This window comes from Dermacentor albipictus, chromosome 1 (assembly GCF_038994185.2).
Source record: "Dermacentor albipictus isolate Rhodes 1998 colony chromosome 1, USDA_Dalb.pri_finalv2, whole genome shotgun sequence".
In the NCBI taxonomy this organism is placed as follows: domain Eukaryota; kingdom Metazoa; phylum Arthropoda; class Arachnida; order Ixodida; family Ixodidae; genus Dermacentor; species Dermacentor albipictus.
Window position 1 is genome coordinate 365272001 of NC_091821.1, and position 22147 is coordinate 365294147.

Consider the following 22147-nt stretch of genomic DNA (forward strand, 5'->3'; position numbering starts at 1 on the left):
CCAGCGGCTGCAGCAGAGTGCAACTCACAAAAATGAAAAAGACGGTTTGTACCAGCGAGGTCTTGGAGTGAGGAATATCACGCAAGGTGCAAGGAGTGGTATGAAAGGGAAAACTGCATCCATCGGAATGTAGAAAGAGATGAAACCATACTGGTTTCTCAGAATGTTTCGCAGTTGAGGAAAATATGGTCCTGTTCGAGAATTCGAACCCGGGACCAACTGCCTCCTGGTTAGCTCAGATGGTAAAGCGACCGACCCGGAAAGGCGTCGGTCCAGGACCACGAAAAGCTTTCGCTCACCTGCTAAGCTTTCTTTCTTAAAAGCCCATACTGGCTTCCTTGGTAGCTTCGTGCTCCATTCGGGCGAATTACAATTCCACCCCCCCCCCCGCCTTTTTGTGATATGAGATGTTGTACTTTTTTCCTTGTTTGTACTTATGTAAATGTTGTAGCTTGCTGTCATGTAATGAAAACAGGCTACTTTAGTGAGCGCAGTCATGACGTCACCGTTCTTAGATCAACTGTTCACTATCACGCTGCCTCTTCTACTTTCACACAATTTTATACTTTATACATTTTTTCCGACACAAATGGATATTCTTAAGCTCTCCTGCTCTCTCTTCTTGATCGTATTAAGAACGTAAACTGAGAGTATTGGTGGACCAACCGGCGATTGAGTATAGCGTGGGTAGCCAGTCCGTGATGTGCATGAGTTGGTCGGACACCCTGCGAGTGTTCGCCAGGAGGGGACTCCACACGAAAGCGGGGACTCTGGTTCCTCCTTCCCAGACCGTGCCCTTGGATCCGCGCAGGGGCCAGCTGAAGCTGCGGGTCGTGTGCCTACCCCAAGGTTGTCCGCCGTTGTCGCTGCAGAAGATGAGTATGGTGTTGTCGAGCATGCGGGCATCGCTGAGAGCCTTGAACACTTCTCCTACAGACTGGTCCAGCGCGTCCACCATGCCTGCACATATATCAAATAGCAATGCTAGAGCTAATTCCAAGGAATCTCCTACATTCTGTCAAGCAGCTTGAAAATTTGACCTCGCGGAAAACATCTTAAGCGCCAGTATGACCATCACGTCAACATCTTGTGAATTTAGTACATAGCTTGAAAGCCGAGACGCTGCATACAACACATACAAGCAGCTGAAGATTTTACAAGCGACACGGAAACAGCCACAAGCCCATAATAAGGTATCAAAAACGCTTTTCTCAAAATGACAGCATCAATGCTAATAACATGCGAAAGAGGCAGTCTTTGCACAGTTGTTGTCGTTGTTGTTGTTGTCGTTCATGTACCATATTAACGTTCATTGCAGGGTCAATTCCCAGGAATGGCGCCGGAGATCGCCGACACTCACCACGCTTAAATTTGGTGCTCTTCGGCACTCCGTATCTATTTCTACGCGGAACAGCACCCAGTCTGGTTGCGAGTTTTTAAGGTAGTGCGAAGCGGCGGCGCTCTTAAGGTTTCCACCCGCGCTACTTGTTCGGGTTGCAAGTATCAGGTAAAAACGGCCGGGATTGCCACCGAGTCCGCGGTAGTATTCATCACCAAAATCCAATTTGCAAACAGGCCACTTCTGCGAGTGACCGCTACCCTCGAAATGGCTATGATTTAGCTCAGAGCCCGAATGAGGCCAATCGCCGACAGCCAGGGTGTGTTCCTGCTGCTCCTGCACGTCAATGGGCAAATTAGCGTTAAAATGGCTTCAGTATGGACCAACCTGTCAACCTTGGCATTATGCGTTGAACACCCTCTCTCTACTGGTGCTACAAGAAGTTTAGTGGTGCGAATAAGGAATAGCGCAGTGGTTTAACACGGACAAGAGGAAACATAAGTTGCAAAATTTATCCTTTTCGCAAAGAAAACTTCAGGCCCACCAGTGCGCTTCATACTCATACTTACATATAAATGTGGAGCGCTCAGGTAGACATATACGGATGGCATATTTGACTTCTGCCTGCTTTTTCGTATGGTGCTATTCAGGAGCTGGAGCAATGTCGGTCACTTGAGTTGCTCCGGTAAAAACATTACAAAGGCCAGTAACACGCTTACCGTGTACAATGCGTAATTATTACAGTGATGCCTTGCGCCACCTGGTTTGTTTGCCACCGTAAATAACAAGCATTGTTGCTGTCATTACGGTACAAGATTTACGATTACTCACATCGGAAGACAATGTAGATATTACCAATGCGCTTTTTTCTCTATTGACAAACGCTCGTTGCTGTAGCTTTTGCAGATGCCTACCAATCTCTATGTGTGTTAGTTCCCTTGATATCCTCGCGCACGTATTGGGCCTCGCCGAGAGATTTGCTTTTTTCTTTGTGTATTGTGACGATGGATGGCGTTTATTTACAAGATGAAGAATGCAAAGGTGTCACTCAGCGAAAGCAGTTCACAGCGCCACGCGCGAGTCAGCCCAGGTTTGTTCTCCTCTTCATCCAAACTCCACTCGCACGTTTTACTTCCCCGTTCGCAGACGATGCCCGCTGGGCGAGTCATTCAGAAGCGTCCACGTTCCGAAGCATCGCGTTCGTGATGGCATCAATGCCAAGAGCCGGGCTTTTGGCGGCTGATTGAGCTGCCTGAAAGACTTCTGCATATGTGAAAGGTTTACCTAATTCGAAATTCGCCTTTCCTATAGGTATGGCCGTGTCTCATTTGGGGCGTCTGTGTTTAATGGTGTTCCTATGTATCGTTTTTTTCAGTTTCTCTAGTAGTTCCGCGTCTGTGACTGTTTTGCAGCATGTTTTGCAGATGTTGATGGGGTGGGGGCACACATCCGGTCGGTCACCCACTTGGAAACATTCCTTGAACAGTGCGCTTGTATGGATGAAGTCGCATCTCTCCTCCCATGTAATAAATACATTTGGGAAGGGAGCCACCGGTGAACGTGATGAGTGCCGTGGATGAGTTGCCTATCCGAGCTCATTCGATTTTAACTCCGTGTGTTCGTACTCGCATGTTGGCTATTAAATGTTCCATGGGTGCGTCCGCTGGAATGCCGTGAACCACACCTGGATAGCAGTTGTCAGGGTCAGCTACGTATGTGTTCAATTGGTGTACGCGTCCATTCGATTTGATTTGCGTGATGCGGCGGATTACGTTGGCCACTTCCGTGCTGCTCACCGATAAAATTATAATGTTCGATCCGGGGTGAGTGCGGAGGATGAAGTCCACGCCTATGATCTGTGATTCTCTTTCGTTTCGCGGGTCCATCTTGAGTTTGACTGAGATGGTCTTGGATTGGTCGGCTTGCCTTGAGAATGGCACTCGCCAAGGTTGGTATATTAGTATGTCTTCGATTGTGACCCCCTTTGTTGGACGCATGATGATTTTTACCTCATCCTTTGGTAGTGCTGGCAGAGGTTTGCGCTTTGGATGGCGGAAGCGATTTCCTTGGTTGTCGGCCACACCATACGGATAGTCGCCACGTTTCGCTGTCGCGAAGTTTGCCTGACTTGGTGAGCCGCGTTGCTTCGGAGACTGGGCTTCGTTGCCTTTTTCGTTCTTCTTACGTTGTTTCTTAGCTCTTTGTGATTCTGCAATGTGTCAACTACCACCAGTGTGGTCGGCCTTTGTCGGGTCGGTTTCGATGAGGCCCTTGTCGAAAGCGTGTTCCATCTCGGTGGATGAAGATTGTTCGTCATAATCCTCGGGTGAGTGCTCTGAGGTGGAGCACGTTGGTGCCGGTGTTGAACCGGTAGCAGTCATTGACTCTTGCGAAGCATTCTGAGGCCTTTGCTATATCGTTGGGGTGGCAGCGGTCTCACAGACCACGCCAAGGCGTAGCGGACGCCGTGCGCTTCTGTGAGCGTTCTTGCCGCATTTGTTACCCGAAGCAGCCGCGCCCGCTTCGAATCTTCAAACTTCAATATTGAGGTAAAAAATTCGCCTTCCGGTTTGAAAGTGATGTCCGGGTGTAGATCTCGTCGAGTACAGTCCAACTGATATCTTGGTTGTTGTCCTACGGTCATTGGAACGGGCGTAAAACGGGTTTCAGTGGAGCCAATGTCAGGCACGTCTGCTCCGTCTGGCCCCCTCTGGCGTCCAGCGATGACGAACTCTCTGGAACAAGTAACACTGACGTGTGCTTTAAGAAACAAGGTTCAGGCAAACCGAGGAGTTTGACCATAAACTTTGTATTATTCATGACGCTTGAAGGGGCAGCTGAACAAACCCAACATATGCGATGATAGGGTTTAGGTTGTGAACAAGAGAAATTTCACCTGTTGGGTGCCTCACCTGCGTAGATTGTTCTGTTCTTTTCTCCAATGTATGGAAATTTGTCCACGTTCTCCTGCGGTGCCTGAAAGGGTTCACGCTCTCCAGCGCCGTGCGGAGCTTGGTGACTCAGCAAGAGAAAGAACGGCTGCGGAAGCAACACCAGCGTGAAGGATCTTCAGCTCTGCGTGAAACTCACAATTACAAATACTTAGGTGTTACTTTGACTTCCGCATTGACATGGAACATGCACATTAATGATATTTGTTCTTCTGTTTTCGGTAACTCTGTTTCCTAAGACAAGAACTGAAAAATGCCCCTCCTAATGTGAAATTACTGTGTTATTTTACATTTATTAGACCAAAGTTACAGTATGCATGTACATCATGGGATCCTTGCACTAAATCAAATATCGTGCGTCTTGAAAAAATACAAAGAAAGGCAGTCAGGTTTATATTTATTAAATTCGCAAGACTGGACTCTCCCTCTAAAATTATGACAGAAAACTCCATACCTACTCTTGAATCACGCCGAAAGCTGCTAAGACTTGAATTCCTTACCCATCTTCTCAACAACAGGCTTAAAATTAAACCATCGACTTATATAACGCCTGCAATAACACGGCAAACAAGACAGCATAATCCGGATTCACTAACACCCTATTATGCTCGAACTGACACGTTTAAATTTTCTTTTTTTTCCAGAACAGTATCAGACTGGAACGACAATTTACAGACACAGTGTGACTAAAATTTGTATAAATTTGTATTCGTTTGTTCTTAATTTGTTCTCTTTTGTTTGTATACGTTCTATTGCCCCTCTGCTCGGACCGAAAGGTCTGCAGTATGTACTAAATAAATAAATAAATAAATAAATAAATAAATAAATAAAACGTACATTCGACGACTGAGTGGCTGCAAGTGTGGGAATGCGTTAGCGGCGTATGTCTAATAATTAGTGTCTATAAGCGGTTTAAATGCTGCAATGTATTTTCCTCAGGCTAAATAGTAACATACAACACTAATAAAAAGCGAGAGAAGAGTAGTACAAGAAAAAGAAGGGTAGAACAGATGAAGCATGAAGTGAAGCTTCATTCTTGGAAGGTAATGCATAAATGCAACTAATTAAAGTGAAATATAAAACAGCAACTAAATTAGTGGACGTACACCCGACAATGTCATTGCGCAGGTAAGTCAAAAGAATAAATGTAGAGGCAAGCACGCACACACACACACACACACACACACACACACACACACACACACACACACACACACACACACACACACACACACACACACACACACACACACACACGCACACACACACACACACGCACACACACGCACACTCACACGCACATACACACACACGCTAAGTTATCTGCTCTAGGGCTGTGATAAAGCCAGTTGATTTATTTGTAAGAAAGACCAATTAGCGGCATCGTTGTCTCCAAGGGTGAAAGTTGTATAGGGTTGCTTTTGTGATGAATACGTTAAAGCAGGCAGAAACAAAAAATACGTGATTTTTTTTCTGTTCTTAATATTCCTTGCGTTTTGCGACAATGCCAAGAGATGACATCTACCCACCTTTGACCTATTCCTGTTTTGGATGAGGTACTGCGCTCTTTCCGTGAACAATGTCGTGGAATATGAGCCACTTTCGGAGAACAATGGTTCCATGTTCAGCCAGAAGTCGACACCCGTGTGGTTTTCCTGGAATAAATGCAGGACCACTGCATTTACATTGGAGCGTTGCCCATAATGTTTGGCAATAATATATTAAGCCTCCCCAAATATGCAGTGCATTGAAGGAGATAAAACATATTTCCTTTGACGCATTTATTATGTGACTTTGCTATCGTGCGACATTACGACGGAATGAAACGACTTTTAAGTATGTAGACTGGTTCCATGAAGTTAGCTACTTGTGGGACGAATTTAAATATATATTTCTGTACTCAAATAAGAATAAAGCCAGGGCTCGCAAGAATCCATCGGTCACTCCAGACAGTTCACAAGTGACACAATTTTCAATGTTACAGTAATTAAACAAGAAATAATTTTTCAATGTTCAATTACCTGAAGCAATCACTTCCACATGACATTCGAATCTGTAGAGAACGTTACTTGTCTAAGATACTGTTCACAGTTTATAAAAACCACTTCCGGAAAGTTCTGGAGCTACCCTGAATCAAGTGCACGTAAAATGACTGATCGCATCAAAGTGGATTAGGCAGTGTTTAATGACAGAAACGAAATAGCTGCCGCATTCAATGTATACTTCCATGCCGTCTTCCCAACTCCGGAGGCACAATACTACACGCCCACAAAAAAGCGCGGATGACGTGAATCCTGAACTTGTAGCTAACGAAGGTGTTTTTCATATACTGCTAAGCTTTACGCCAGCAAGACTTCGTGTGGACCAGATAACATACCTGACGCCTTCCTTTACCGCTGCGCTGAATCACGTACCCGGTTTCTTCTTACTACCATTCATTCGTCGCTCTCAAGTGGCATCGTCCCTTCAGAGTGGCGGTCAGCCCGAGTGGTATCGGTTTTTAAAAAAGACGATCGTACCCTTTTAACAAACAAAGACTAATTTCCCTCACCTGCACGTCGTGGAAACCTTTAGAACATTTAATTTCAAATTCAATCCAAGAGTACCTTCTGGAGTGCAGCGTGCTCTCAGCATTTCAACCTGGCTTTCGGAAATCCTATTTCAGCAGCTCATTTTACTAACGAGACAGTGTTAATGGCCCCGTGTTGCAGAAAACCCGATATCGGTGTCACCGTTGTCGGAGTTGTCCATGCAGGAAAATTTCCCCATATATTTAAGCATATGTATATGCCACTCCTTGCTATATGACATGCGGTATTTGCGGGTTATATTTCCACACCATTCTGTCCCTAAAGATGATCATACCATGTCTCAGATTCTTGACAACGTTATTCCGCGGAATTTTGGGGATGACAACCAGAAACAAATGTCACGAAACAAAACACCGACATCGTATGCCTTTTGTGTTTAGTCTTCTCAAACTTAAGTATTAAAAGTGCGAAACAATAACAGAAACCTAAAAAAAAATTTGGCACGGCCCCCGCAAGAGGCCGCGTTTCTACCAGAAAACTCGCCTTTGTGCATAGCGTTCGCCACCAGCGTTTCCCGGTAAGTATTACGGTTGCACAAGCTGCAGTTGCCGGGAAGCGTGAGCAGCAGTCGGGACTCTTTGAGTGCTATCACGTTCCACTCTTGAAGGTGAAGTTTAGGCATACTCCAATTTTTTTGCTGTTCATTACGTCGCGTGCATCATCAACAAAGGTGGTAGAGTTTGCATTATTTTTCTTCATTAAAAAAAATTTGTCCTTGTTGTCTAATTATTAAGTTCGACAGTATTGGACTGCTAGGCACTTCTGTCAAATGGATCTGCTGCTATCTGGAAACACTGACCCCACTTGTTGATTCTCAGGGCCAATACTCCTATCACGTACCTATGAATAGTGGTATCCCGCAAGGAAGCCTGATTCAACCACTGTTATTTTTAATTTATATTGATGATTCGACTAAATGTGTGCATGAGAGCGCCAGTATTCGCGTGTTTGCAAATTAAGTTCTACTGTGCAAACCGGTCAGCTGTAGAAATGATCAAAATGCTTTAAATGAAAATGTTAACGGTGTGTCGAAGTGGTTCACTTTCTCGAAAATGAAGCTAAATCAGACAAAAAATGTTTTCATACGGATTACTAACAAAAAACAGCCCCTTGAACATGTCCATTGAATTAAGAGTATTTGCCTCATCCGCAGCGAAAATCCTATGTACCTCGGTGCTACTTTCACAAGCTGTCTAAGTTGTCCATCTCATAATAATCGCATATCTGCTTGGGCACCTCCCAATATAGTATTAATTCACCACAAGTTGAAAAATTGTCTTTGTTCTGTCAAACTGCTTGCATATAACATAATCATAGGGCCTCGGCTAGGATAAGCTTGTGTTGTGTGGGACCATTTTGTTAAAACTGATACCTAAAAATTCGAAAATATTTATAGACTTGCAGTAACTGCTATGGCCTTATGATTATCCAAGTCCTCTGATGAAATCAAATAACGTACTGTCTTTAGAATCTCGCAGGAACGTTGCAGAATAAAAATTATATATAACTTGCGGAACGGTAATTTCAAATATTATTCTAAATCTTACTTGCAGTAGTGTCAACGAGAACTAAAAAACACTATCATTCTTACAACATACCTGCCATAATTGCACATGCTGATTCCTTTAGGCACTCCTTCCCACAAGTAATATTCCAGTGAAAGTCAATGCCCCATTAAATATTCAATAAAGATGACGTGCACTTCCCTCTCCTGCTTACTTTTTAAGTAATTAAGAATCATCTTCTTCAATTTTGCAGGGTGCTGTATGCTGTATCTTATAAAATATATGTTCCTTGTTATTTTGTTATGTGTCTCAGGTAAGCAAATTTAAGCATGAACAAACCTTTATTTTGCATTCAGTTTCACTGCTTTTTACGGAATTCATATTTCACTGGTTATAGAATCGTTGGCTGTTTGTGAAAATTGTATTTCACTCCTCCTTAAGCCAAACAGGATCTACAGTATCAATAAATAAATAAAATAAAACAAAAGATATTTGACAGTTGGATAGGAAATGTTTCGTAAGTCGTTAATTCATAGTCTTGAACAGTTGCTCAATTCAGGCCACAAAGTGCGCTTTCATGGTTTGGCTTTATCCCTGCGCATGCCTGCAGTATAGCTTGCGAGCATTAGCTGAAGGCGCATGATACGCGAAACTCGTGTCTTGCACTTGTTTCTTCAACCCTTGTCCTAGTGCCGAGTTTCTTTTTTTTTTTCCTAATCGACATATTTGACGCCAGGATAACATTTTCGAACAAATAGTCCGCAGCATTCTGTGTAATGTTTTCGAACGGGCAGTCAGTATCGTTTGATGCGAATCCCTTTTCTTTGCAGTTTGAAATTACTAGAATGCATATCAGTACATCTGCTACGTCAAATGACGTGTTCGTATTACTTTGAATAGATGTGAAAGTGCCCTGTCATGGAACACGTGCCACTTGCAGAAGTCCACGTACGTAGGTTATGCTGTGCGTGTAGTAGTCCTCTTCTTCGTTGTAGTAGCCGTAGAAACTGTCGAAGCCCCGACATGTCGGCGTGAGGCTTGTCTTGTAGTAGCCGATGGCCCACTGCATTGAGAATGTGAGGGAGAGAGGGGGACACGTCTAGCGTGCTACTCTAGGAGAATGCGATGGTAAATGAAGTGATACACAGGAAGACATTAAGTTCAGCTAGTTGCTACAAGTATTCCTGTTAGAAAAAAATCACCGCCCCCTCCAGTCCGCGAAGATGGTTGATCAGCGAAGCTGTGTTAGTTACGCCGAGTGTTACATTATGCAAGGCGAACTTCGCAAGCAGTCTATACTGTAAGTTTTTTGTTTCACCATTGTTTCCCCTCATTTTTGCTTTTGCGTGCTTCGCGTGGTAAGCATGCTTTGGTGGTTGGTGGTGGTTACAAACTTTATTTCTTCTATTTACAAGAGAGCTGTGAGCTGAGCCCTAAGGGCCCAGCCCTTACAAAGTCTAGGGGGCAGTCCCTAGTCCGGGACCCCCGTGGCTTCTGCAGCGGCTTTGGCTCGGGCCACCAGGGCACTGCCGTTTAAACTCGGCATCTCTGGCGCGCAGCTCGCGGTCGCCCTACGACTACGAACCCTCTCACGAGCCAACTCTCGCTAACGCTCAGAGTAGGCAGCTTCCTTCTCAGGAGTACGCACTACTCGTGCTCTTCCCATAGTTATAGCCATAGGATGGAACTTGCGGAAGCACTAATACAAAGCTCCGTATATTGGGCGCAAGGCCCGCCACTGTATATGCGGGCGCCGCAATGGTTTTGACGATTGGTTGGATTGGGACGACTGAAGTGGCTGCCAGTACTTCTTACTGGCGCATGAAGTGCGGTAGCCACGCGCTCCTAGTATCGCGTTTCGATCGCTGGCCACCATTCGTTGGCCGCAAACCACCAGCATAACATGTGTTTCTTTCGCGGCAAGGTGGAATCAATCGTGGATAAATTCGATGCCGATCTGACTCGATCGCCCAAAATGTACCGTTTCACCACCATATAAGATTCGCGTGTAATATTGCCGTCTCACATTCTAAATCCCTTTCGCCCTGTTGAGGTGCTATATTTTCCTCCCCCGCTAGGTCACGTGGCCCCTGTTTAGCGAAGTCTGACAACGACGGCACAGGGTCCGCATAAACAGTTTCGGTGCAAAAATCACCATTACATCTTCACAGAATGGAATAGTTGTCATTCTTTTTTTTTTTTGCGTTGCGAGTCTGGCGTCATTCTTCATTCGAAAGTGCCCGGGCTCCCGATTGTCGTTTTCGTTCAGCATCGCACGAGCTTTCTTCGTCGGTAGTCGTTTAGCGCCGGCGCCGTTTACATTCTCGTTGCTGTTTCCTCCAGCGCTCCTCGTACGCATGTTGTTCTTCCGGTGTAGGAACTATACCTGTCCGCCCCATCAACAACGCAGCTGTTTTTAGCATCCGATACCTCTCCTGGTTATATGCTGCGATAACCTTGACGTCACGCTATTTTTCATGGCGAGCGTGCTAATTTGTTCCGCATTTTGACATCTACGCCACCACACTGCGCCCATATGGGTTTGTTAGAAATCACTAAGTCCGTTTCTGTTGCCGGACGCCCAAAAATCTACGGGAAGTTAGTAATATAGAGCTTTCGCAGTAAAATGTCAGGCGTGCACATACGGACACAAGAAGGGGAAACAGACAACACAATGCTGAATATCAATTGAAGGGGTTGCACTGTGGCGGAAAAAGAAGGTGAACACAGACCGTATCTGCACATGCTCAGAAAGGGGCATCGCTACCCGTCAAGCTTATCTGTCCAAGCTCAGGAGAGGCAGCACTAACCGTCAATGTGAGGCACGCTTGGCCAACGCGAAACATAAATCTTTAGGCATGATATTTCATCTTTATGTAAGGTAGTCAAAGCCTGGCTAACGCATGCACTTCGGTTAGTAGCGATATGTCAATTCTGAGGTTTTACGTGCATGCCAAACCCACGATTGTATCGTGAGGCATGCCGTAGCGGGGTACTCTGGATTAATTTTGACCACAAGGGGATCTGTAACATGCCCCTAATGCACTAGACATGGGTGTCTTCGCGCCAGTCGAAATGCAGCCGACGCGGCCGGGACTTGATCCCGCGACCTCATTATTAGCAGCGCAACACCATAGCCGCTAAGCCACCGCAGCAGGTTAGCCTCAACCATAAGACGCGCTTCTTCGTTCTTATGTCTCAATAAAACTATACTGTCTTCAAAGTTTCGAGCACATTACAATAGTGACAGTGCACGCAAAGGTTAATTAGAGGGTGTTTCTCTGCTTCACGACATATTACGTTCGAGTAATCTCTGTTCAATGCAATAGCCTGCCTGCCCTTCATAAGAGCGATCACAGCCTAAACAAAATTTCTTTACTATGACCATAAAACATGATGTGAACTTGTTGGTGTGTTTTACATTGCACTTGGCGGGCGTTCTTTTGCGTTCACTCACTTTTTTTTTCTTCTGCACAGCGGCGCATAACTTCCCTATAACCTTGCGACAGCCGCATGTACAACGACAACCCCGTATCTACTCCATACTCTCTTACGGTTGTGCACGGCAAGGAATGGATGTAGGGAATGCCCACAGTGGTCTTATTTTTATTCTCATTACTTTCTGTAATCATATGCAAACTATATAATACAATGAAACATTTCAAGCATCCTGAAATATTGGTTACTGCACCGCGAGGATAAACTAGCTGCTGCTTTAAGCGTGTAACTCGCGCGTGTAACACGCGTCTTGGTGAGAAAGGATTAAGGAAAAACGTGGGTATTTAGCGCCTTTCGACGAGTCGTTTTGCAATGGTTTTGATAACCTCAGACAGTGCTGGTAACACACCCGTTTACTCCGAAAGGCCAAGATAACCTCTAGAGATTGTATTATCTTGTGCATGGCAATAATTTACTCAACTTTAAGCCCCAGCCTTCTACTTGAATTCTTCAGTTACCAAGGCAATGAAACATTCAAATTGATAACTAAAACAAGGAAGCTAAGTAATCGTGCGCGTTGCGAAAAATGTTTAGTAAATGGTCAATCCAACAGCAGTTCAATCATTATCAACCTTACATAAGTAAACATCGCTCGGGAAAAGGGCAGCCTTAAAACTAATGCATATTGCAAAATTGTGCAGAAACACACCATATTTACGCTCTACTACCATTTACCTTAAATACAGGGACAAAATTTTAAGGAAAACACCCGCTGAAGCACCCCATTAGTCCGTGAAAACTGATTGCTGAATTTGCTCGTTGATACAGTGTTTAACCCATCTCAATAACCCGCCATTCGGCCGACAGTAGATACAAGTCTTCAGTGTACATACTGAAAGCTAAATAACTACCAGGAATATTTTTTTAGAAAGAGAACGACTGCCTGCGAGTTAAGTACACCGAACGCTTCTGAAAAGCATTGTGAAGCTAAGCAGTTCTGTAGGTAACTAACAATACCGAACTACCGAGTCACTTTCTGCGAAGCAATCCCTAGGAAAAGAGTCCCCCTATTTATGGCTTTTAGCCCAAAAACGAACACTTCTAAAGGTTAACAATTCAGTATTTTCGTCGTTGGAAACAATCTTCTCTATCTTCTGTCTAATTAGGAGATTGAAAGCGCATTCCTTAACTACAGAGGGCTTAGCTGTCACAGTCATAAAGTTATTGTGAATTGGCGACGAAGCTCTGGCTGAAAACATGCCTTCATTCATAACGGCAAAACAACCTTCTTTATCGGATAATACAACTCTAAGCTTCTTTGCTATTAGATAAGTCACCAGTTGTAAGATACGATTTGACCCACTCACTTGACTACCGGTAGCCTTGATGCTGGCAATACAGTGCGAAATTGTCCCACTTTCTCATGCGAGCCGCTGTGTTGTGGGGAATGCAGGTAATTGGATTACCCAACAGGTTGTACGGCCCGTATCAAGCGCTCTCGCCTTTCCCCTTCATACGATCGCGATGGAAATCGGTAAAACTGAACATTGTTATTTCGTCCTTCACGTCAATGGCATGTTACAACACAACAGTAGCGTCGATTGCGGCGTTTCTTCGTAGCGTGCGGAGCTATCGCGGTTGCCGTCGTTTCCGCCATCAGTCTGAAGAGAGAGCCAGCAAGCGCTTTATGGAAGTTCGGCGGCGCGCCCGACTATCGGAGAAATTCATAGCTCTCTGTCTACGTGTTAAATGCTCAGAACACTCGCAATATGACCACAGTCTGGTTAAATTCTTGTTTCGCAGTCGCTAGCTGCATAGGCAACTTAGCTAGGGAGTCGGGCTTCGCACTACTCAATTACTGCCTCTTGGCACCGGCAGGTGGCGCTACGAGTCTTGCAGAACTACAGAGTCTGACGTCCATATACATAACGTACGAGTATAAAGGCAGCACAAGGACACAGAGCGGCGAAAATGGATTGGCCTGACAATGAGCGATCTGGACTCAAAATTGGACGGAAAATATTGTAAAACGTACCACGTTCGCCCATCACCATGAACATAACATAGCAGCTATGCCGAACATTTTTAATGCAGGTACCTATTATGCAATTTCACACGATATTTTGTCGCCACAAATCATCTATACACGTGGATATGTGTGGATATCTTTTTGCATCATACACGGTGGCATATGTGTTGCAGAAGATGCCTTCTAAGCGCCTCTGAAATTTTGAGTTTATCATAAGATATCATCGGGCAACAACAAATCACAAACTTTGATTATGCTTTGACCAAGACTATGAATAACAGTAATTCCAGTTTTAAACGCCATACCACAGCGACGATTTATTGAGCTTGAGCCTTTCTGCGTCAGGTATTGGTACGGGGTTACATTTGTGGCTTCGGGCTATATTCCGGCAAATGCCCACTTTCCCTTTCGTTATTCTTCATCCACCTTTTAAACTTACATATAGAACTAATCTAGTTCAGGACCGTTTAGCAGTGGTATCTCTCAGTTCAATCGCGAGAGGAAGCCTTGCCGGTTGCCGACGTTCGCATCTGGCACCGACGCTGACTGCACTGTGCCAGGTTCAGCGAAATTGACACTGACGACAATGAGAATGACTACTACAGCTACGCAACTAATGGATCACTGCTGAGAAGATGGACAATATTTCATCGGAAACCTTTTGAATCGGCATGGCGGGAGCATAGTGAACACTTTACACTTGCTTGAAGTGTTATTGAAGTGTTTACACTTCAATAACATCAGATGAATGACTTTAACGCGAATAAGAGACCAAGGCACGGCAGCTTAGACTTTCACGTTAGCTTGCTAGAGACAAGTTTTGGCAAAAACGGTCGAGTTGGGCTCCATCATTTCTACTTCGTTATCAGCTATAGTTACGTCCAGGTGACTTAGCCAAATCGAGATTGAGCTTTTTCTTGTTTTCTTTTTCTTTTTTTGGCAAGCACATGGGCACAAAATTTTCAAATAATGTTTCTGTCTGGAGTCACCTGGCTAGCAGGGCATAGCGAGTTTGGGTTCTCAATAAGCCATGGTCAAGTACGCATGCAACGTCGAGAGCAGAAATAAAATATTAAAACAGAAATGTCAGGAAGAGATGTTACTGAGCTATATTTAGAAAGAAAAAAACTTACCTTTCCAATGAGGTGAGTTTCGTATCCGATTTCCCTGAGATACTCGGGCAGAAGGCGCACGTTCAAAGGCAAGCCTAATGGGTCGGCTACGTCCACCGCTAACCCTTGCAACCCTGCATGGCACGGGTAGTGGGCCAGTGTGTAAGTGAATAGATTTTACATGCTGGTTTTCACACTTTTACCGGATCGCTAGTTCGCACTCTTTCATTCCGGTTGGTCAGCTAGACCACAGGGGGAGAAATAGAAAGAGCAACAAAAAGAACTGTAACATTCTTGTCGTGTTCAGAAAACTCGAAATATATACGTTTTTCGCGTCCCCTGTTCAGTAATCACGTATTATTAGGCTTTCCTTTCCTTCAGTTAGGCCTAAAGTCCCAGGTGGCTTAACATTGTTACTAATTATCCATGAGTTTTGTAACCCCAAAATTCTGTTAGCGCTCTCCACATGTAAAGGGATGGCAACGCCGTCGCATCGTGGGAAACATTATTCGCGTAAAACGGTACTTCCCCCTTCGCTATCCCGAGAGGCGAGAACCCGGTGTCACGAATAATTGTTTCAGGATAATGGCTTTGTGAAATCACTGCATCTCTTTTCTAATCTCTCGCGCATATGTACATACGCGCTAGTGCATAACACAGACGCGTGCGCATGCATATGCCATTCATCTTACTTGCTTTTTTTTTTTTACAGAAATCTCACCTGTTCGTATGGCATACAGTCCGGTCAGGAGGCCCGACCTCGAAGGCGTGCCGGACGGCTGCGTGTAGAAGCGGTTGAGTATGATGCCATCCGCAGCCAAGGCATCCAGGTTTGGCGTGGGAATCTGAGAGGACCCGTGAAAGCTGACGTCGTCCCATCCCTGCGATCATCACGAATGTTAACGGTGAGTGAGAACATGACTGCTGCTCATACCCACAAGCACGCCAAACAAGCATTCGCAAAGTATTCCTGGCTATGTAAACGGCCGCCTTGATTATTCGTATCTCGTAATTTATGAATCCATGGGGAAAACATCTACAGGAATGACCTCTTAGCCAATTATTTCCAGCTCAGAAAAAAAGAGACGCTGAAATGAAGATTTCCTGTATCCAGCAAGAGATCTTAATAGAAACACAAGTAGCTAGCCCCGTTACCGTACGTTCGCTCACGCCACTTTGTTTGTGCCTTATGGCTGCTTCGTCCATAGCTGTGAGCTCGTCAGGGGCTTGTTCCGCTTAGCAATCCCAGCAGCAGTGGCGTAGTAACGGAAGGGGGGGGGGGGGTGCAGGGAGTGCGGGGCCGTGGGCCCCGGGTGCAAGGAGCCAGTGTGGGGCGGGGGGTGTCATATACGTCTGAAGACACCCGGAAATTGTCTATATCCTTGCCTTCCGTGACTACACCCGGGAAGGGGGAGGGGGGGGGGGAGGCTTACAGAATACCTATGGGCCCCGAGTGCCAGACGACCTAGCAGCACTGCCCAGCAGAGCCATGATCCTCTTAGCATTCCTCTTAGTCCCATAGTGGATTGCTCCTTTAGTACTCCCGCCGCACCAATCTCGCTGGGGAGCGTCAGTTTTCGAAGGGGAGATTCCAAATTCTAAGTAAACTGTTTCATTTTAGCAGTGCAATTTCGAAATAATAGTGATCGTTAACAGGAAGCCACTATGGCAAGAATGATACTGCTATATGGAAAGTACCTATAACTCTGTCGCTATGAAAGCAGCACTCAGTTTGGCTGCCTTTTTATAGGTACTGTGATTTCGAAGCATTTTAAACTGTAGTAAAGCACATTTATTCAAGCAGGTGAGCAATATAACCTGCGCGATATCTGGCCAACATTAGCCGCCGCAGGCAAGGTATTTTGCATCTACAGGACATATGTCTCTGTAAAGTTCCTAAAAACAGGCAGTAGTTACAGCATTAATTGGTTAAATATGACTAGCTATCCCGATATAACAAGTTTCCGATGAAATGACCGTTTGAACAAACGAAAAACGGGAACTTCGCCAAGACAGTAGAATCGACAATTCGGACTAACGCTGAGAAATACGCCTATGCTCTTAGAGATTATAAGGCTGATTGATATCAGCGGCGAGAAGTTGTCGTGGCTCCTTCTCCTGATTGTCGTCACAGCCAGGACGATACTCTCTCCGGCGTCCTGGCTGTACGCCGTGAAAACTGACAAATTGGCCAAGCACAGTGATTTTACTACGGCGGCAAATACACTGGGATTTCAAGAGTTCACTTTAAGGACAGCTCGTCTGCAAACATCAATAACTGCCGACAGGCCTGTGAGGTAGCTCTCAGATGTACGTTAAAAAATGATATGATATCTAGCTAAAAAACACATGTGGACGACTTGTAGCCGCGCAGTAGAGCGCCCATCATTCTTTGAAACGCTGCTGGGGCACTACACAAGCCGAAGGGCATCACTTTAAATTGAAAAGTCCACCGGGTTTAACGAATTTGGTCTTTTCGTGGTCGAAGTCATCTACAGAAATCTGTCAGTATCCTGACCGTATAGGCCAATGGTAGATATGTAGGTAGACCCTTGGCGACAGTCGAGGGCGCCGTCATTTCACGGCAGAGGTTAGACGTCCTTTTGTATAATTTTTTTAATGTGACGGGAGTCTACGCAGAAGCTCCGGCTGCCTTCCCTCTTGACTAGTACGACCTGTGACGCTCAGAGACTGCAGGAAGACTCAGTGATCCCTTACATCGGCATTTTTTCGACCTCACGGTGCATCACTTGCCGTTCACCATGGGACACGCGATAAGGACGTCGTCTGTTGAGGCTGTCGTCTCCAGTATGGATCCGGTATCCAAGTCAGAGAATCCGAGATAAGGCATGAACATGTGCCTGATATTGGCTGCATGTGCTGGAAGGAGGCCAAGCCATCATCTTCGTAATGTTTCGATTGGCTGTACTACGTGAAGTCGGGAATGCAGTGGGGGGGAAGGACACATCGCCGGCCGCTAATACGGAAACAGCATACTGATCAATAGAATAGATGATGGCCAGAGTAATGCCGTCTGGGATAAGTTTCAAACATCAGCTGAAGTTCAAGATACGAAGGCAGGCGCGAGTAGTAATTGTATGGGTAACGGTGACATTGCTGGCCAGTGTAACGTCAATAATCGCAGTCCAGAGGTAATCTCCATCGGGATTCGCAGGAAGAGACGTTAGGTTGACATGCTAGATGAATGTAATACACGGAACACAAACATGGTCGACATGTGGATGGAGCGTGTTAGTAGCAAGGTAGGCCAAAGTGAGGCCGGCAAGTTCCACAATCAATAAGGGCGGAGTGGGCAGGTAGAATGACCATGCGGAGGATGACGTGATGAGGGTGGGGCTGGAGCACAGCAAGTACTACTGCATCCATGCAGCGGCCGGCGGTACTTATTCGTGCGAAGCACATCCCAAGGACGGGAAGTGTTCCCCCGATGGCTATGCTAATAAGGTGCCTTAATCCGAGGCATAGTCTTTCAGTATCTAGTTATCAAAAAGAGGATCTAAAGAACACTTTCCCACAAATGTATTTTATTTGGTTTTGCAAGTGGTACATCTTTCTTTTCTTTAGAGCACCTGGATCGCCAAAGAGAAGCTTTTGTTGCATATGTCCACGTCCTTTCCGGGAATTAAGAAACAATATTTAAAAAACGCATTTCAACTCTGCAATCATATTTAGCGTGCGCGTGCCCATAGCTGCCAGAAGGTGCACACACAGAATCCCTTCTGTAGATTTATAGGTAAAGAAAGGTCACCGATTCTCTGAGTGCCACTTCTTAACATGTTGGAGACTAGTTGCCCAAATCACAAGCAACACACAACATTATCTAGAACAATTAACTTACCAAGTCGTCTGCCAAAATGAACACAATGTGAGGTTGCCGTTTGACACGCCTTGCCGGCAACAGCAAAAGCACCAGTACAATGCAAAGCATTCCGGCCAATGCGATGCCAGCCACTGCATTGCTGCAAAGAAAAAAAAAAGAGGGGGGAGGCAAGGAGGAAGACGTTAGTACAAAGACATCTGTGCGCAAGATCTTTAAAGATTTTAAACTAAATTGTTTCGCGCATTCATTTCCTGCGATCTGAGAATTACCAACCAATATAAGATCCGCATGTCCTAACGAGGCTACTCACATTGGAAAGGCCAGCACGCATTTTCAGCCTAAAGGCGGCTGCCGCTGGGTTAAACGTACGCACACCTATCAAGAGAAGCAGGCCTGCAGAAAATTAAAGCAGACCACTTTAACCAGAATGAGCAAGGGGTGTACCTGATCATCGAAGTCACTCAGATAAAACAATACTGATGCGCGTTCCAAAGAAATAACAATCCCTAAATTAACATGCTACTTTAGCGTAAAACTAGTTCAAGAACTGAATGAAAACAAATAAGAGGGACCATCGCGAACACTGTTTCCTGTCCACAGACATAGCAAATGTCTTTGCATCGGCTTCACAAAAGCTTGTGTTTCTGCCGAGCAAGTTGGAGAAAGCACTTTCTGAATTAGAAATTCTCTCGTATAAAGCGTATATTTTGCCGAATTAGAAAATGCGTCAATAGGTTGGGACCCGTTCTGACACTGTTATGATCAACCTAAGCTTTCCAAGAAGCCATCGAGTACCGCATCTGCTGACGGAAGGATGCCCCACCAGCAACACGCAGCTCAAGGCGAGGGGTTAAATTATAAGCCATGGCAGTCGCATTTCGATGGGAGTCATAGGTAAAACAAAGGTCTTGCACTTCTAGTAAGGTCATCCTCACTTATTCAACCCTTAAACTTCCAAAGATTGTTGGGGGCGTGCTTATGCTAAATCTAAGAAGTAACACTAACAGCAATGGAAAGCAAAGGGCACAATTGTAGATCAAGCATCTTTGCTGATACTTCGAGTGTATAAACGTTTATTGCAGCAATATATATTGTTCAACAGCACTGCACACATCAGGATGATCGGGCACAGCAAGTACCCTATCAGGAAGCTAGTTCTACAGATGCATAAATGTCACGACATAAATGCTCATACTACATCAGGCACACAGCCCAAAGAAATCCTTTTTCAAGTGTTATGCCTTCTGGTGGATATGAGTCGGCCATAAGCAGCAGAAACTTTACTACAGGGCATTTTGTAATACTGCTTATAATAGAATGAAGAGAGTGAAGAGACTTTTAATACAGTACATCATGCTACTCTAATGAGAGGAACGATGAGCAAGAAAATTTATCTTAGAGCACTTAGGTTTAAGAGACAAAAGGACAGACTTAAGACAGAAAATTGCAGGTGAGAGTTGGCGGTACATTTGGCCCACACACACCAACAACACAGGCATACTACAAGAAGTACTACACTCCATGGTGTACAACAGTCTAAGGAAACGCGATTTTATACAGAAATAAAGAACCGTGCAACAAGCTCATGACAACACTGTAGAGATTCTTCGCCAGTCTGGCTTCTCGTAACCTCAATGTGCGTAACCTCATTAAGGAACAGAGATGTAACCAATAGTTGAGAAAGGCCTTAATAAAACGTTGGAATTAACCGAGGGATAAACATCGGAGCAGCACATTTCAGCATCGCTAGTGTACTATCTGTACGGGCTGCATTGGCGGTAATGTTTTTCTGTTATTGTTTGTTAAGTATTGTACAATGTTGTGCCCTTCTTCCTTCTGTAACTACGTTTTTTTTAGAGCGCAGCTCTTTGGCGTCCGTTCCTGGGTTTCGCGTCGTCGTCGTCGTTGTCGGCGTTGTCGTGGCCTCGTAACCAGCTCGCCGACGAATCTGCTGCTCCGCCGCCGCGCATGCGCGCTGTCGGCTCTCCGGGCGAGGGAGGATGATGGAAGGGAGGAGGAGAGACTGTGGAGGAGGGCTGGCTACACAAATGGCTCTTTGGCGTCCGTTCCTGGGTTTCGCGTCGTCGTCGGCGTTGTCGTCGGCCTCGTAACCAGCTCGCCGACGAATCTGCTCCGCCGCCGCGCATGCGCGCTGTCGGCTCTCCGGGCGAGGGAGGATGATGGAAGGGAGGAGGAGAGACTGTGGAGGAGGGCTGGCTACACAAATGGCTCTTTGGCGTCCGTTCCTGGGTTTCGCGTCGTCGTCGGCGTTATCGTCGGCCTCGTAACCAGCTCCGCCCCCCTTTCCTCCCCCCAGCGCTAGCAGCGACCGACTGATACCGCTTTCGTGAGTCCGCTACCGCACTCACGAAAGACGTCGTGCACTTCCTGCAACTCGCATTAACCGTCCATCGATCCACACCGATGTTAGTAGTGGGGGACTTTAATGTTGACATAAAGACAAACAGCAATTTCCTAACACTTATGCGGGAGAACATCCCGTTCCTCTCGCTCGTAACGCGTCCCACGGCTGTGACAACCTCGCGAGGCACTTGTATAGATCTCGTCTTTGAGAATCAAGCATTGGTGTACCAAGTCGAACATATATCAGTCTATTTCTCCGACCACAAAGCTTCCTTCATGACTGTCAAGAACTGTTAGTGGAGTCTTTGTTAAAGGAATACGTGTGAAAAATAAAAAAAAAATTCTGTGATAGCGCATACATGTGTTGCTCGATTTCTTTGCCTCAATCTATCGAAAAGGTGAAACAGCTTATTTGCTGCGCTCAAATTTCGCATTAGGAAGTAACGTAATCGTCGGTAATTTTTTATTGCCCCTCGCCTACTACATCAAACTTGCGGCCTGCGAGGTATATAAATAAATACATAAGCACGTTTCATTTATTCATCTGCGTACACCTCGCGGCATCCCTCCCTCAACAAACGTCACTGTGTAAATGTCTCACAGTGCGCATCTAAATTGCCCTTTGCATTTTGGTATAGTTTGCAAACAGTGTAGTGTATAAACATTGCATGACATTAAGGTTGGGACCTATGCAGTGCATAAAAAACCTTGCAAAAATGACATGTTGGATTGTTGAAAATAAAGGCAACTGTATATATCGCAGCTACTTTAACAGCATTTATATGACCACTTGAAAAAAACTTCTCTTCGCATAGATTCCAACACGTACACTAAATCCGCAGGGTTCTTTTTTTTCCTTTTTGCTTATTAGTGTTGTCGTTACTGCGCAGCCACATCTCGAAGACTTGAAAGCAAAGTTTAATAAATTAGTTTGTTGCAACATGTTTTAAACATGCATATATCAGTGCGATTGCAAC

General features: G+C 45.3%; 1 protein-coding gene across 3 annotated transcripts in view; it reads right to left on the bottom strand.

The window, feature by feature from the left end:
* LOC135906981 (arylsulfatase B-like) overlaps positions 1 to 22147 on the bottom strand; it is a 33169-nt gene that overhangs the window by 3954 nt on the left and 7068 nt on the right. For 2 of the 3 annotated variants that reach the window (XM_065438629.1, XM_070531855.1), the window contains 7 exons: positions 18825 to 18945; positions 15687 to 15846; positions 14987 to 15099; positions 9339 to 9449; positions 5820 to 5945; positions 4252 to 4378; positions 667 to 960 (listed from right to left, as the gene is read on the bottom strand). In XM_065438629.1, coding sequence (XP_065294701.1) covers positions 667 to 960; positions 4252 to 4378; positions 5820 to 5945; positions 9339 to 9449; positions 14987 to 15099; positions 15687 to 15846; positions 18825 to 18945 — 1052 coding nt within the window. Of the gene's footprint in view, positions 1 to 666; positions 961 to 4251; positions 4379 to 5819; positions 5946 to 9338; positions 9450 to 14986; positions 15100 to 15686; positions 15847 to 18824; positions 18946 to 19116; positions 19200 to 22147 lie in introns of all 3 variants that reach the window. The other variant, XM_070531856.1, reaches the window with a different exon arrangement.